Here is a 15,367-nt window from a genome sequence, read left to right on the forward strand (position 1 = left end):
GCCTCAGAGACATATGGGCAAAGACTGAGGTGTGTGTCTTCAGTGTGTGTCTCCCAGTGAGGAGTCCTCCTCCCCTGTAGCCAGCAAGCGGCCGCCATCTTTCCTATGTTGTGCCCACCCCACAGGCCAAACCTGAATCTGATTGGCCTGGTGTGCTCCACTGCTCCGCCCTGCTGACTCAGCTGCACCAACTCATGCAGGGCTGGAGGCACTTTCTCTGAGAGCAGCCAGCCCCTCCCCCATCACACTCTTTCTTAGAGAACAATCAGAGTCCATGGGCCCCAGGCAGGTTGTGACTGGCTTTGATATGCTCTGAGACTTTTGCTGAGTCACTCCAGGCCCATCACTGGTACCAAACCAGAGTCTACATTAACCTAGGGACCACAACTCTTCCCACTTTAGTGACTCCCTGAGACCCTGCCTCATCCAACTCACATACCACATGAGACTATCAGTGGCTGAGCCTTAAGGGAGCTGGCAGGTGGCAGCAGGCCTCCAGGTGTCCTGGCTTTTCTTGGAGTTACCTCAGGTCTGGTATTAGTGGCAGCTGTCCTCAGTTCACAGCATGGCCTCTCCCACGTGCCTGCAAGTTTAGCACAAGCAACAAACAACCATGGATCACTTATTAGCTCCTACCAGGTAGACCCCGGCCAGTCGCAGGGAGTGGCTGATCTCGGCCCACACCAAAGGCGCTCCCAAGAGGCCCAGACCCAACATACTTGGAGGTTGGCTTCAGATCATAGCAGAGCACCACCCAATTAGCCCCACAAGTGGCACACAGGAAGTGTGGTCTCAACAGGTACCAGAGCCCACTGAGGCAAATCCCACTCACTGGTGTAAGCCTCTTGCACAGCAGCCCATAAGCTGTGGATGTGAGCAAATCCCACAGCCAGTCAGCCTGAGGGTCAATCCCACCCCCTGACACGCCAATAGCAATCAAGGCTCAACTATAAGAGGAGAGCACAGACAATCCACACAATGGACACTCCTGGACCTAGCTCAGGTGACGAGGAAGACTGTGCCACTGGGCCCCACAGGACACCTACTACATAAGGCCACCCAGCCAAGACTGGGAAACACAGAAAATCTACCTAGTATACAGAAACAAACACAGAGAGGAAACAAAAAAATGTGTCCCAAATGAAAGACCAGGAGAAACATCCAGAAAAAGAACTAAACAAAATGAACACAAGCAACCTACCAGAGACAGGGTTCAAAACAATGGTTATAAGGGTGCTCAAGGAAGTTAGTGAGAACTTCAACAAAGACATTGCAAGCTGGGGCAGCCGGATGGCTCAGTTGGTTAGAATGCAAGCTCTGAACAACAGGGTTGCCAGTTCGATTCCCACATGGGCCAGTAAGCTGCACCCTCCACAACTAGATTGAAGACAATGAGCTGACACTGAGCTGCCAGTGGGGTGGCCGGATGGCTCAGTTGGTTATAGCGCAGTGTTCATAACATCAGAATCACTGGTTCGATTCCCACATTGGCCAGTGAGCGATGCCCTCCACAACTTGATTGAAAACAACGACTTGACTTGGAGCTGATAGGTCCTGGAAAAACACACTGTTTCCCAGTATTCCCCAATTTAAAAAAAAATCTTTTTTTTTAAAGTGGGGTGGGGTGGGGAGTGAAAGGGAATAAGAGGTTCAAATTTCCAGGTATAAAACAAATAAACTATGGGGATGTGATGTACCGCATAGGGAACATACTCAATAATATTGTGATAGCATGGTACAGTGTCAGATGGTTGCTGGATTTATCATGGTGATCACTTCTTTAGGTGTGTAAATGTTGAATAATTATTGTGTACCCCTGAAACTAATATAATATTATATGTTAGCTATATTTTTAATAAAACTCTCTTTTAAAAATCAGATTTGTAGCGAACAAAGGAACAGAGAAAGTATGGAGGGAACGGAGAGCCTAAGGAAGATGCCTGAGCAAGGATGGATTTGAGGTAAGGAATCCAGAAAGTGGGTTTCAGCATCAAGGACAGTACACACATCCCAGAGTTGTTGGAGATTAATAAGCAGGAGCAGAGAGCTTTGTCTTCTGTGTTTGAGTGGGAAAGAGGTGGAAATATTTCCTTTAACCTCAAAAGGGAGTAGACAACATGGGAGCGGACGAGACCTGACATTATGACACTGCCCCAGGGAGGAGGAGAGAGAGGCAGATCCCTGCCGGGTTATGAACAACACTCTGACTTCCTTTCCCTCCCCACCCCCCCATCCCAAGGGTACCTGCTCTTTATCCCTTGAGATTCCATGTGACTCCTTTTTTCTTGGCTCAACGTCAGACAGTGTTGTTGTTGTTGTTGTTATTGTTTAGGTATTGAGGTCTTTGCCTAGAACAAATCATTCCCCCAGGAAGTAAAGGAACTCAAAAAGGGTGAGTAACAAAAGACAGCAGACCCCCCAGGATCAAGAAATGCCCCTGTCTGTACTACATGGACTTCTCAGGACCTGAGGATTAACCTCTTCACATCCTCCTCCTACCAGCAGCTCAAGATTCCCTGTGGCATTTCCAGCAAGGCCATCAGTTTTCTAAGAAGACAGAATAATCTTTGTTCCGGGAAGTGGAGTTCTTGACTGATACATTATCTCCCAAAGAGTAATACACCTGGAAGTTGCTCCAACCCTTAACCCCTGTACATAAAACCAATCACAAAATTAGACTATCCTAGTCGTAGGGCCAAATAGGACTCAGGAAACAGAGAGCTATAAGTCAGAGCCAAGGCCAGAGACAGGGCAAGGTATAGAAACTGGACACAAAGATTATGAGAAGTTAGACTTCTAGAGCTATGATGCGGGACAAAAATTCTACCATGAAAAAAAGAGGCACTTCAAACAGGTACTGGATGGATAACTATCCAACTTTCCTATGGGACAGGCACTAGTACCCCCAACAGTGTTTTTATCCTAATCCTTTCCCTACCACCGGGCTTTAAGGCCTCGACTTTGAGATGCGTGGAAACAGAGTGTGATCATGCCTCTGAAAAGTGAGGCATGATCATATCTCTTAAAGCTAACTAGCTGGTGCTAAGGGCTGAATGTGTCCTCCCCAAATTCATATATTGAAATCCTAATCCCAGTGTGAATTTATTTGGAAATGGGGCCTTATGGAGGTCATTAAGTGCTGAGGGTGGAGCTCTCGTGATGGGATTAACACCCTTTTAAGAAGAGATACTGAAGCGCTCCCTCTCCCTCACCCTCTCACTCTCTCTCACACACACATTAGATGAAGGAGGTGGCCACCTGCAAACCAAGAAGAGGGTCCTCACCAGGAACCCAATTGACTGGCACCGTGACCTTGGACTTCCCAACCTCTAGAACTGTGAGAAATACACTTCTGCTGTTTAAGTCGACAGTATCTTGTTATAGCAGCCCAAACTGACTAAGACAGATGGTACACAGCACTAATGGGCCTCAGGTATTCCTGAGAAAATTAAAACAATCCATGAAATAATCCTCTAGGATAGCCTGACCACTGCAAAATTTTCTCTGGAACAGAGGTGGAAAGTTACATGAGAGGGAATGATGATAGCTTATATTTCTGTGTGCCTACTACATATAGGCACTGTTCTCAACGCTTTCTACTAACCCTTTCAATACAATAACCCTATGAAGTATATACAATTATCTCCGTTTTAGAAACAATGAAAGTGAGCCATAAAGATAGTGACTTCCGCAAGGTCACACATTAACAAATGTCACAGCTCGGACTTAGACACCAAAGTCTGGTTCCAGAGTCTGAGCTCTCCACCGTTGCACTTTAGCCTGTTGCAAACGACAGTGTAACCTCCAGAATAGTAAATCTCACTCTGTGAGACCCGAGGTCCTATTTTAAATTCAAACATTTTATAGTTTCCTCTTTATTTTTCTGAAATGAAATTTGCGGATAACATACCCTAGCTTCATAATTTCATGAAAGGCAACTTAATGTACCAAATGAAACGTAAGAGAGAAATAAAAAGGAAAAAAATATATTATAAAATCATACGTTTTCATAGAAATATTTGGATACAACCACCCCAGAAGACATAATAAAATAGTTGGATATTAGACCCTCAAACACAGAGATACAGACATGGCAACTCAAGCATCATGAGCAGCATTGCCCCTGATGACAGGAGTTTCCGAAATTATAAGGATACTTGTTCAAGTTCCAAACAAAACCACGTACAATGTCCCCTTGGTTTACACAATAACTGTATTCCCAGAAAGTTCAGTGTATGTTCATTCCATGAAAAATATGCTTGTGTTTGTTAACAGGCTTTATTCCTACATGAATGTCCACCAAAACATTTAAAAGTCAAACAGGACACAGAAAAAGTCTTTAGAGGATCGTATTGTCCTGCACGTTGACAGATAGCTAGACCCCACTCCCTACGTACTAGTAGCTCCCTCTAATCATTATGACAGCCAAAAATGTCTCTACACATTCCCCAGTTGCCTCCTAACTTCAGTGAGTCTCCGTCCTTGCCCCATATCTCAAACCTTCATCCCAGATTGATGACCTCTGAGTTGCTAACCTGATTCCTTATTCCTCTGAACCTTTATCATCTCCTGATCCCTTCACCATATCCCTTCCCTTATCTCCAATTCTATAAAGATACAATACAATATTTAAACGTAACAACAGGAACTAAAGCCAATGAAGCTTTATGAAACCAGAACAGAGTTTGGTTTCATAAGAGAGAGATCTTAAATCAGCCCGAGTATTCCAGGCGGAAGTGGGAGAAAGGGAAGGGAAAGAGAAAGGAGTGGAATGATGGCAGTAAGGGAAGGGATGGAAAGGGGAGAGAAAGGGCCTCTCTCCATCTCACCAGAACCCCCAGAGTTCCTAAAAGTGACTAGGCCCCAAGGACAGACACCACTCTCTACGGATATGTCCAAAGGAAGGACAGTGGTAGTTTCAGGATGGATACGGAGCATTCCATCCAACAGCAACAGAATACGCATTCTTCTCAAGTGCACATGAAACATTCTCTAGGATAGATCATGTTAGGCCACAAAGCAAGTCATAACAAATTTAAGAAGACTGATATAATATCAAGCATCTTTTCTGACTACAAGATATAAAACAAGAAATCAATACCAAGAAGAAAACTGGAAAATTCACAAATAGGTAGAGATTAAACAACATGTTGATGAACAGACAATGGGTCAAAGAAGAAATCAAAACGGGAGTCGAAAAATATTTTGAGGCAAACAAAACTGGAAATACAATATACCAAAACTTATGGAATGTAGCAAAAGCAGTTCTTGAAGGAAGTTTTTAGTGATAAATGCCTATATTAAGAAAAAAGAAAAATCTCAAATGAATGATATAACTTTACACCTCAAAGGATTAGAAAGAGAAGAACAAACAGAGCCCAAAATTAGTAGAAGAAAGGAAATAACAAAAAAAAATAGAGCATACATAAATAAAATAGAGACTAAAAAGACAATAGAAAAGATCAACTAAACTAAAAGCTGGGTTTTTTTAAAGATAAAATTGACTAACATTTTGATAGACTTAAAAAGAAGAAAAAGAGCGAAGACTGAAATAAATACAATTATAAATGAAAGAGAAGATATTATACTGACACCAAAGAAATACAAATGACCATGAGAGACTACAATGAATAATTATATACACCAGCAAATTTGAAAACATAGAAGAAATAAATTTCTAGAACCATACAAACTACCATGTCTGAATCATGAAAAAATAGAAAATCTGAACATACCAAGTAAGAAGGTTGAATCATTAATCAAAAACCTCCCAACAAAGAAAAGACCAGAACCAGATGTAGTATACCAATTGTTTAAAGAGGAGTTAAACTCTTCCTAAATTAAAAAGAACACTCCGAATCTCTTTTTATGAGGCCAGCATTATCCTGATAACAGAGCCAGATAAGAATATGACAGATAAGAAAACTACAGGCCAATATTCTTAATAAATATAGATGTAAAAATGCTCAACAAAATACTAGCAAGACCAATTAAACAGCACATTAAAAAGATGTGCACCATGATCAAGTAGGAATTATCCTTGGGGATAAAAGGATGGTGCAAGCTACTAAAAGCCATCTTCTTATTATCACAAATTGTGGAATTTCTCCTTATATTTGCTAGTACCCAACCTTGTTGGCCATTTAGCTGCACCTTCCCAAAGTCATTTCAGATCTTCCTAAAATTTCTTCTACATTGGATTATTTCACTTTCTCCCCCAAAGCTCAAAATTATCAGGAATCATAAAGATTTTGATGTATTTTTCATTTAGCTCTAGACTGTATATTTAAGCATATTGACAATCTAGACTGGAAATGAGCAAGAGATGAAGAAACTCTTGTCAAACAAGAAATGGAGGCTAGAAATCAATACTTGGGGTGGAAGCATGTTGGTAATCTTTTAGGAACATGAAGATCAATGTTGTTGGAAGTACTCTGGAAAGTGACAAAGAGAGTGATCTCCAGACTCGGCCTTCTTTGGTTCAAATTCCAATTCCACCATTTATTTGAGGACCTACAGAAAGTTAATTAACCGTGTAGGAGTTTTAGTTCCTCATCCATAAATGTATTCAACATATTTAAAAACATACATCAGTTCCTGCTCATAGGGTTGATATGTGGTTTAAAACGGTTTAAAAAGAGGCAATGTGCTTAATACCTTATCTGACTCACAGTTGGTACTTAATAATTATGATTATGTAGAAGAAAAACTTGTAGCCTGAGACTGGCAGAGAGAGGCTATAAACATGTAGATTCTGGCTCAATATATGAAATGTTTTAACACCATACCTGACATTCAGTACATGCCCAATAAATATTGAAGGAATGGGCAAGAAAAATAATGAAGAGACATTTCAGAGAATGGAATGGTGGGTGTGCCTCAGGATGTCATACATTTCCTATCACTGTACCATCTCAACAGATGGGTTATGGTTCATTTTATGTGTAACTTGCCTAGGCCATAGGGTGCCCAGATATTTGATTAAACATTATTTCTGGTCGTATCTCTAAGTGTGTTTCTGGTTGAGATTAACATTTGAATTAGTAGACTGAGGAAAGCAGATGGCCTGCCCCAATGTGGTTGGGCCTCATCCAATCAGTTGAAAGCCTGAATAGAATAAAAGGCAGAGTAAGAAAGAATTCTCTCTGTCTGACTGTCTTTGAGCTGGAACATTAATCTTCAGACTCAGGCTCAGACTGAAACTTACACCATCAGCTCTCCCGGTTCTCAGACTCAGACTTGTACTAGAACTTACACCATTGGCTCTCCTGGGTCTGGATTTCTCAGCCTACATAATTGCAGGAGTCAATTACTTTTAATAAGTAAATACAAACATATAAATATGTGTATCTGTGATAAATATACATATATGTATCAGTGATCACAGATAGTAGAGAGAATTCAAGTCTAGTTTGGGGTTTAGATCTGATTACTTCTTTTAGATGCAGAAATATTATGAATTTAGTCTCTCTAGTGGTCTCCTGTTCAACCAGCGATTTACTGATTGCAGATGCCAAGAATCTCAATCTCTCCAAACCCAGTGATGCCCATCACGGATCTCCCACTAGACTGAGCGGGAAAATACCTTCAGCCAAGCACAGATAATGAGCCAAAGTTTAGCAGAGCATACAAGGACAATCCGCTTTGGGGGACAGTCCAACAAAAGCACAAGCCTTGAAAATCATACTTCTTTCTCCTACCAACTCCTTTCTCTCCCCATTTCTCCCACTCCATGCATTTGCACAAGTCCAGAAATGCCCCCGCCCACTGAGACTTTATTCCTGGTACCATTCTTGGTTACATATCCTTCCCTGAAGTTCACACTGGCAGGACCAGTTTGGGGAATTAGCCTCGGGCAGCCAAGTCCTTCTTCCTGGCACAAACGCCAGCATGGTTGCCCATTCAGAGATGCCTGTGGCCAAAGGGTATAAGAGACAACAGTGTCCTGGACATACCAGTCTTGGGTTCCACTAGCTGCAGAAATGAGGTCAATTCTGATCATCCCCATCTTCGGCTGCTTCTTTGCAGCTTCCAATGCCAAAATCTTCTCCAAGTGTGAGCTGGCCCGCAAGCTGAAGGCCCAGGAAATGGATGGCTTCCATGGCTATAGCCTGGCGAGCTGTGAGTATGAACCATCATCGTCCTTTCTGTCTCTGCCCAAAGACGCCCTCTTCCCCAACCCAGAACTCTCTCCCTTTTTATTTCATGATTTCCTCTCTTGTCAGGGCTCTCTCACTCCCCTGCCTGCTCCTCTTGTCTCCGGCGCCTCTGCCCTGTAACGCCTAACTGGTTCTCCCTTTCTCCTTCCACTAGGGATTATCTTACCTATAACAGATTTTCTTCTCCTCCTCCCCCACATCACCTTCCCACCCAATGGCCTGGAATTTCCTTGGACACACCCAAAGACTACCCTAACCACTTCGTTTTACTGCCACACCTTTGCTTTCACCTGCATTCTTTTTAGTCCAGGTCTCTGCAGCACAATAGGAGCTGCCTCCAACTTACTTCCTCACTCATTTGTCTGCCAAAAAAGTAACCCACATCTACTAAAGCTGTCTCAATATCGTTCTACTAGTTCTACTAGTTCTACTAGTTCTACTAGTTCTACTAGTAGTTCTACGTTCTACTAGTGTCACAAGGGAGTTGGATGGGGATGGTGAGAACAGAAGATGAGGCAATGACCAGGGTACAAGGGCTGAGTCACCCATCACATAGGGAAGCACACACGGAACTCTTTCAACTTCCTTTGAGTATCTTCACTTTTCTCCATGCCAAACCTTCTCTTTCTTGTTACTCATAAAAACGGTTTTTCTGGAATTCCTTCCTAGGACTCTCCTCCAACTACCTCTCTACCTCTTCTCTTGTATATACCTTGAGGTAGGGAGCAAAAGTGCAAATAGACGGCAGGAGTTGACTATTTGGCTGGGAGATGAAGCTGGAAAGGTAGACTGGGGAACAGACCATGGCTGGTCGATGGCTGGGCATTCCAACTGCTCTTACTTAACAAATTGTTATTACACACTCACCATGGGCTAATTATTGCTTAGGCCTGGGAATACACAGGGATTCTAAACGACCTCCAACATTGAGGATCTCATAGTCTTTGCATTTCAGTCTCAGTGGACTTTCATGTCTGGTAGCTCTAGTACAGCACACGTCGTATCTCATTACGGAGCACGCTCCCTTTTGTAGCCATACCTCTTGCTCTCTCTGACACAGGGGTCTGCGTGGCTCAGTATGAGAGTAACTTCAACACTCGGGCCTTTAATGGGAAAAATGGTAATGGCAGCAGTGACTATGGGATCTTCCAGCTGAACAACAAGTGGTGGTGCAAAGACAACAAGTATCCCTCAGCGAATGCCTGCAAGATCATGTGCAACAGTAAGGACTCTATCCGCTTTCAGGCCGGGGTGGAGTGGGGGTGGGTAAAATAGGTGCCAGATTGATGCACTACTCCGTAACACCGGACCCTCGGCATGTGCTGGGGAAGCTGGGTATCCAGAATAAAAGGGTCCTAAGCAGTCCTCACACTAAAACAAGACTCCCTAGAGGTTCTCCTTCCAAAAAGGAGAAAGAGAGACCTCGCTTTCATAGGTCCCCCTCCCTCAAGACATGTTATCCTGTTCCTGGCACACACACCACTGCCTCACCACTCCACACACCCACACACAGCACTCAGGACACACTAAGCAGTTGCCTGAAGACAAAGGCATTCTCCCTGGTCCATCCGGTCCTGGATGCCCTCTGGAAGGAACAGGGCTTAAAGACAAATTCTAAGCGAAGGCACAAAAACCCAGGCAAAATGAAAGGCAAACCCACGGTATGGGCTCCAGAGATAAAGCGTTCTAAATCACAAGGCTGTTTCCTCTGGGAATTCCCTTCAAAAAATGATTGGTTATTAGAACAGGAAAAGGGATGTTCCCTCCCCGCTCAACCACTTTCCCTTTCAGACTTTCTGGATGATGACATCGATGATGACATCCTCTGTGCCAAGAGGGTTGTGAGGGATCCCAAAGGAATGTCTGCATGGTAAGGGGACCGTGAAGGGCACAGACCAGCCCCTCTGCCAGGGGTGGGCCCGGACTGGAGCTCAGACGCTGATGTAAGCAGCCTCTAAGCGGCAGGATTTTCCTTGGACTTTGTAGGGAGTCGAGACTGTTCTCATGATGTGAAATGAGGTAGAATAATATTGCGACATTTTCACCGCAGCTGCACTACCACAGCTACCCACACGTATCTTAGATGGGCCAGGCTTCCCTACCTGGGCCTCTCCCACAGCGTGAACGGACTCCAGCCTACAGGCCCTACATTCCCTCTCAACTGAGCCCTTGACAGACTCCCGCCCCTGTCTCTGATCTGTTTTATTTCTCTGTCCTTAGGGTGGCGTGGGAAAATCACTGCAAAAACAAGGATTTGTCCAGATACCTGGCTGACTGTCAGCTATGAGACTGTCCTTGAGCATGGCTCCTGGAGAAAGTGGCCCAGAAGGCAGGGAAATTCCTCAAGGTTCTTGGGAAACTCTGACTCTTCCCCCATCTCTGCCTCCAAAATAAAAATTACTCAAATTCAGCTGTCCCAAGTAGCATGTTTAAAGGCTGGGTCATGATAGACACTTGCTACTTGATATAAACAGTTAGAAATCCTGTTCTGTCCAAGCCTACCACTGAAGATTCACATATCACCTCTGGAAAGATAGTTTAAGGAAACGTTTTGCCGGAGAACTTATGGGTTACCCAGTCTGGGCTAAAATTGATAGCTGACCATAGCATTCCTGATGCTGACTCTGATGAAACTCATTTAGTAGAGGTGGTTAATATCATTCTCCATCACCAAGAAAGGAAGTTCAGGATGAAACAGAAGAAAATTATGGAAGAGATTTGGTTTAGATATGAGGAAGGATAGGATTGGCAGAATGTCAGGATGATTATGTTGGCTAGGGTACATGACTAAGCTGCTACAACAGAGTTCCCAACAGATGGTGCTCTCACAAAATAGCCCAAGATAGGTAGACAAGCTACTTCATCACACAGACATTCCGAAACCCAGATTCTTTCCATCTTGCCTTTCCATCATCCTCCACAGCTACTCAAAGTATGGTTCATGGACCAGCAGCATCAGCACCACTTGGGAGCTAGAAAGGCAAATTCTTGGACCCACTGCAGACCTAATGAGTCCTTGTTGTAATCTCTGTTTTAATGAGCTCTATAGGTGATCCTTACGCACAGAAACATTTGAGAAGCCTTACCTTGGGGTATTGTCCTCCTCTACTTGGACAAAGCTGGATTGAAGGCACTCTATGCTCCTATTTGCAGGAAGCGGAATTAGTATGGAGAAACACATCTGTAATGTTTTAAGGCTCTTTAACAGAAGAGGTACATGTCGCTTACATTTATACTCCAAATGTAGAATTTAACCACATGCCATTCCTAGCTGCAAGGGCGCCTGGGAAATGTAGTACCTAGCTAGGCAGCCATGTGTCCTATTACAATATTATTTCCATGGCAAAAGGGGAGAACAGATTTTAGTGGACAATTAGCAATTTCTACCATAGTAATTAACAAATCACTTAATAAAGTGAATCGTAATCCCATTCCTGTAGTGTAAATGTTTCATTGAACAAGTATGACTCATGGGATATAAGCATGTAAGAGTATTTTTGTGTCCTACCATCCCTTTCAATTTATTCTGTGGAGTCGCTTCTCCTGACTTTGAATAAAAACTCAGACAAGTACCATGACTTTTATGGTCACCCCCAGGTAATGAAAGTATACCAACTGTCCAAGGAATCCTCCTCTCTTCTCTCCAGCTTTTTTCCTGACCTCTCCTACATCTTTTAGAGACTAACAAAGGCAGATCAACTAAAGATGCGAACATATTTCCACAATCTTCTTTTATACATATTTGTGGTCTTGCATTTTACTTTGAAATGTGCCATCTATTGTCCTGACAAGTCCCACTGAAACTAAAACAAAGTTTCTCATTTAACCTCCTGATACAGTATCTTGAACAGTTTACAAAGTACTTGCAGAGACTAGGTCTATAATCTAGGTCTGTAACCACACTATGGGTTACGGAAAGCAAAGCACTGAGGTGTCACTGCCTGATTGCCACTATCACTGCCTTGCTGCTCCTCCAGCTGCCACCTTCCAGGTAGCTAGCCCTCTGAAGGGTATCTTCATTCCTGCTGCTGCTCCTACAATTGCTGGCTGGACTCCTTTCCTTATCTGGCTGGCACTACCATAGCGGAGCCCCAGTGGAAGGTTTCCAGGTAGGAGAAGAAAGGAATGGAGGGACAGGAGAGTAAAGTAAATAGGAGAGACCAGCTTGTATTCTGGCAACAGTATAGCACAGCTCCTTATCAGGGCTAATTCTCCCCGTTTTTCTGGAACAAGTTCTCTGTACCTCCACATTCCAGGAGGTAACAAGGTAAGCTTTCACAACTATCCAAGAACCCTGTTTCTTCCTGTGGTAGAGTGATTATTCCCAATTCCTCCCCCCCGTCCCCTGTCATGTGATCTTCCGAGCACTACAGTGGATGTGGTATATTTCCCCACCACGTGAATGCTCAGCTTGGCCATGTAACTTACTTTGCCAATGGAATGTTAGCAGACATGATGAAGCAGACACCAAAAATGTGCTTGCAGGGTTTTGTTTGGCCTCTGGTGCTCCTAACTGCCAGAAGAGAGCATGCCCCAGGTATCTGCTACTCCCCACCCCGACCTGGGCTCCAGAATGGCACACGTGGAACAGATTTGAACCCAGCCCAAAAGCTGGCTCCTAGAGTCCCCCTCCCCCTTCACTCCACCAACAATCCACCAGACCCAGGAGCAAGAAAAATTAATGCTGCTGTAAGCCACTGCGTTTTGGGGTGGTTTACGACACAGCAAAATAAAACCTGGCTAATACTTTTCCTTCCCACTGTAATTTCTCAGAGTTGTCCCTTTCACTCTCCACCACAAACCCTACCTCCACGTTGATTACTAGCAAGACTCTAAGGACTCAAATTCTGTACCTCCCTTGATGGATTTGCACTATATTTAGTTAAAATGTTTACTGAGCTCTTACTTTGTGATTAGTTGCCCAGGAAAGGGATTTAGATGAGCCTACCCTTTGTCATATTACAATCCCAAGGAGAAAATCTAAGGACCCCACCCAGAATAATCCAATCAGTAACTAATACAAGTGGACCTTTAATCAACATCGAATGTAGCTCCTTTCTTCTCCCCACACAAAACCAACTGAGTGTATACATATTTTTTGTAAATACTAGTTCTGCATTTATGAGATAAAAAAGGTAATTTTTTTTTTCCTTTGGAGCACTTCTTTGGACAGAACTTTGGATGCAGGATAATTTTATTCACCCCTGAAAATGCAACATTGTACTTTTTAATCCTTTTTAAATCAACTGAATAGCCCAGGGAATGCAAAGAAAAACAAAACCCGGACTCACCCTGCCAGGTATCAAGACATATATAGGTATAGTCTATAGAAGTTAAGCTAGTGTGGTATTGGTGTAAAGATAGGCAAACAGATTAGTGGGGCAGGATGGTAACTGTCACAAATATGGTCAACAGGACAAAGATAGCAGTGCATTGCAGTAGGGAAAGATGATATTTTCAATAAATGGTAGCGAATCAACTGGCTATGCATATGGCTGCTTTTGTTATCCTGTATTCATCCCAGAGCTCTCTGTGGTATTAGGAGAGCAAGAAACAGACACACATCTATGATTCTAACCACGTACGAAGTTTCAATAAAACAAAAATTTAAAAACAGAAAGCAGGACACTGAAGTAGCTTACCTCAGAGCTGCTGAATCAAATAAAACATCTGTACTAAAAATTAAAGTTGAGCTTCCTTTTTTTGAAGGAAGAGTTGTGACAGTGATCAACTGGATGTGGGAGAAGAAGAGAGGGATAATGGCTAGGCTTCCAGTTTGGTCCTTGGGTGGATGATACGCCGTCACTAAGCTGTGAAACAGAGATAGAATGTGTTGGAACCAAGCAGACTAGGTGTGAGAAAAGTTAGATACACTCCTCAAATCCAACCATCCACGGGGGCTCAACAGTGAGGCCAGGTGGTACTGCCTGATGATACCAGGATGGTGACAGTCCTAGTGACCCGGCTGTAAAACCAGGGTGGCCAATTATTGCAGGCTGTGGGCTGTAGGCAGCTGAGCCACTTGGGGACCCCAAAGGATTAAAAAAAAATGAAATTCACAAAATATTGTCACTACTAGAGGAAACTTTGAGCTAGATATCAGAGAAAACTGAGACTATGAGCTCTTGCCCATTACATTATCTCTGGTCGCTGGAATCCACAGGCATCAACCTCTCTTTACCCCAGCTACATACCGGTCACAAGTCTCCTTGAGAGAAAGAAAATCCCATTTGCAATGACATGGATGGATCTTTGAGGGCATTATGCGAAGTGAAATGAGTTAGAGAAAGACAAATACTGTATAGTCTCACGTAGACACAGACTCTTAAAAAAATACTAAACTCATAGAAACAGAGAATACATTGGTGAATGTCAGGGTGAAGGTAATCAAAAGGTGCAAACTTCTGGTTATACGATTAGTAAGTTCTGGGGATATCATGTCCAGCTAAATTTAATAGGGTAAGCAGGAGAGCCAGAGGGGTTCCTTAAAAGGAGGCCCTTATCATCTGCAGCATAAGAGGAGACACAGCTGAGGAGCAGGCTAAGGACTTAATAAGAGTTGAACTTCAAAGCTTAAATGCTCAGCCAAGGTTATACTGTTACACTAAGGTCCAGGGCCTGACTGGAAAAACCTAGGACCATAGAATATGGGATGAAGACATCTAGGTAGAGGCCCCTGACAATATTGGTTCTGCAAACTTCCCTGAACCCTGTTTGCAGAGATGACCCTCACACCCTAGTAAGAGCTAGCACTTCTCCCATGTAGGAAGACACTATGTACTGTAATGAGTCCCTCATTACGTCCCCATTTACTTGGGTGACTATATACTGGGAAAAGGGAAATACTCAGTCCTTTCAAGACATAGGTCTGACACTGACACCCAGAAACTGGAAGTGTCATCATGATCCTACATCATACTGGGGGCCCTTCCACCAGCTCACTGAAGTTGGGTGCTGGGCCCACAGACCAGCCAGAGGATAAAAATACCCAGCTTGAGCCCCTGATATGGCACTATTCCTCGACTCCATCAACTGTCTTCTTGGTAGTAGGTAGAATGTATTGGGCCCCTTCCATCATAGAAGAGCGAGCAGTACATCCTCACAGGGGTATGTATTTCAGGTATAGGTTTCACCTTTCCTGCTCACAGAACCCTAGCCAGAATCACAGGCATGAAATTTCACACACATGGCACCTGACACGGAATTCA

General features: G+C 43.5%; 1 protein-coding gene across 1 annotated transcript; it reads left to right on the top strand.

The window, feature by feature from the left end:
* Window positions 1–7,982: 7,982 nt before the first annotated feature.
* Window positions 7,983–10,446, top strand: LOC308502725 (lysozyme C, milk isozyme-like; the record flags this gene model as incomplete). The annotated part of the gene is made up of 4 exons (XM_081060888.1): window positions 7,983–8,121; window positions 9,220–9,381; window positions 9,951–10,029; window positions 10,380–10,446. 4 exons carry the CDS (start codon window positions 7,983–7,985, stop codon window positions 10,444–10,446), a joined length of 447 nt encoding a protein of 148 aa, XP_080917014.1.
* Window positions 10,447–15,367: the final 4,921 nt, after the last annotated feature.

The sequence above is a fragment of the Rhinolophus hipposideros genome, assembly GCF_964194185.1.
Source record: "Rhinolophus hipposideros genome assembly, chromosome: 9".
Lineage (NCBI taxonomy): Eukaryota > Metazoa > Chordata > Mammalia > Chiroptera > Rhinolophidae > Rhinolophus > Rhinolophus hipposideros.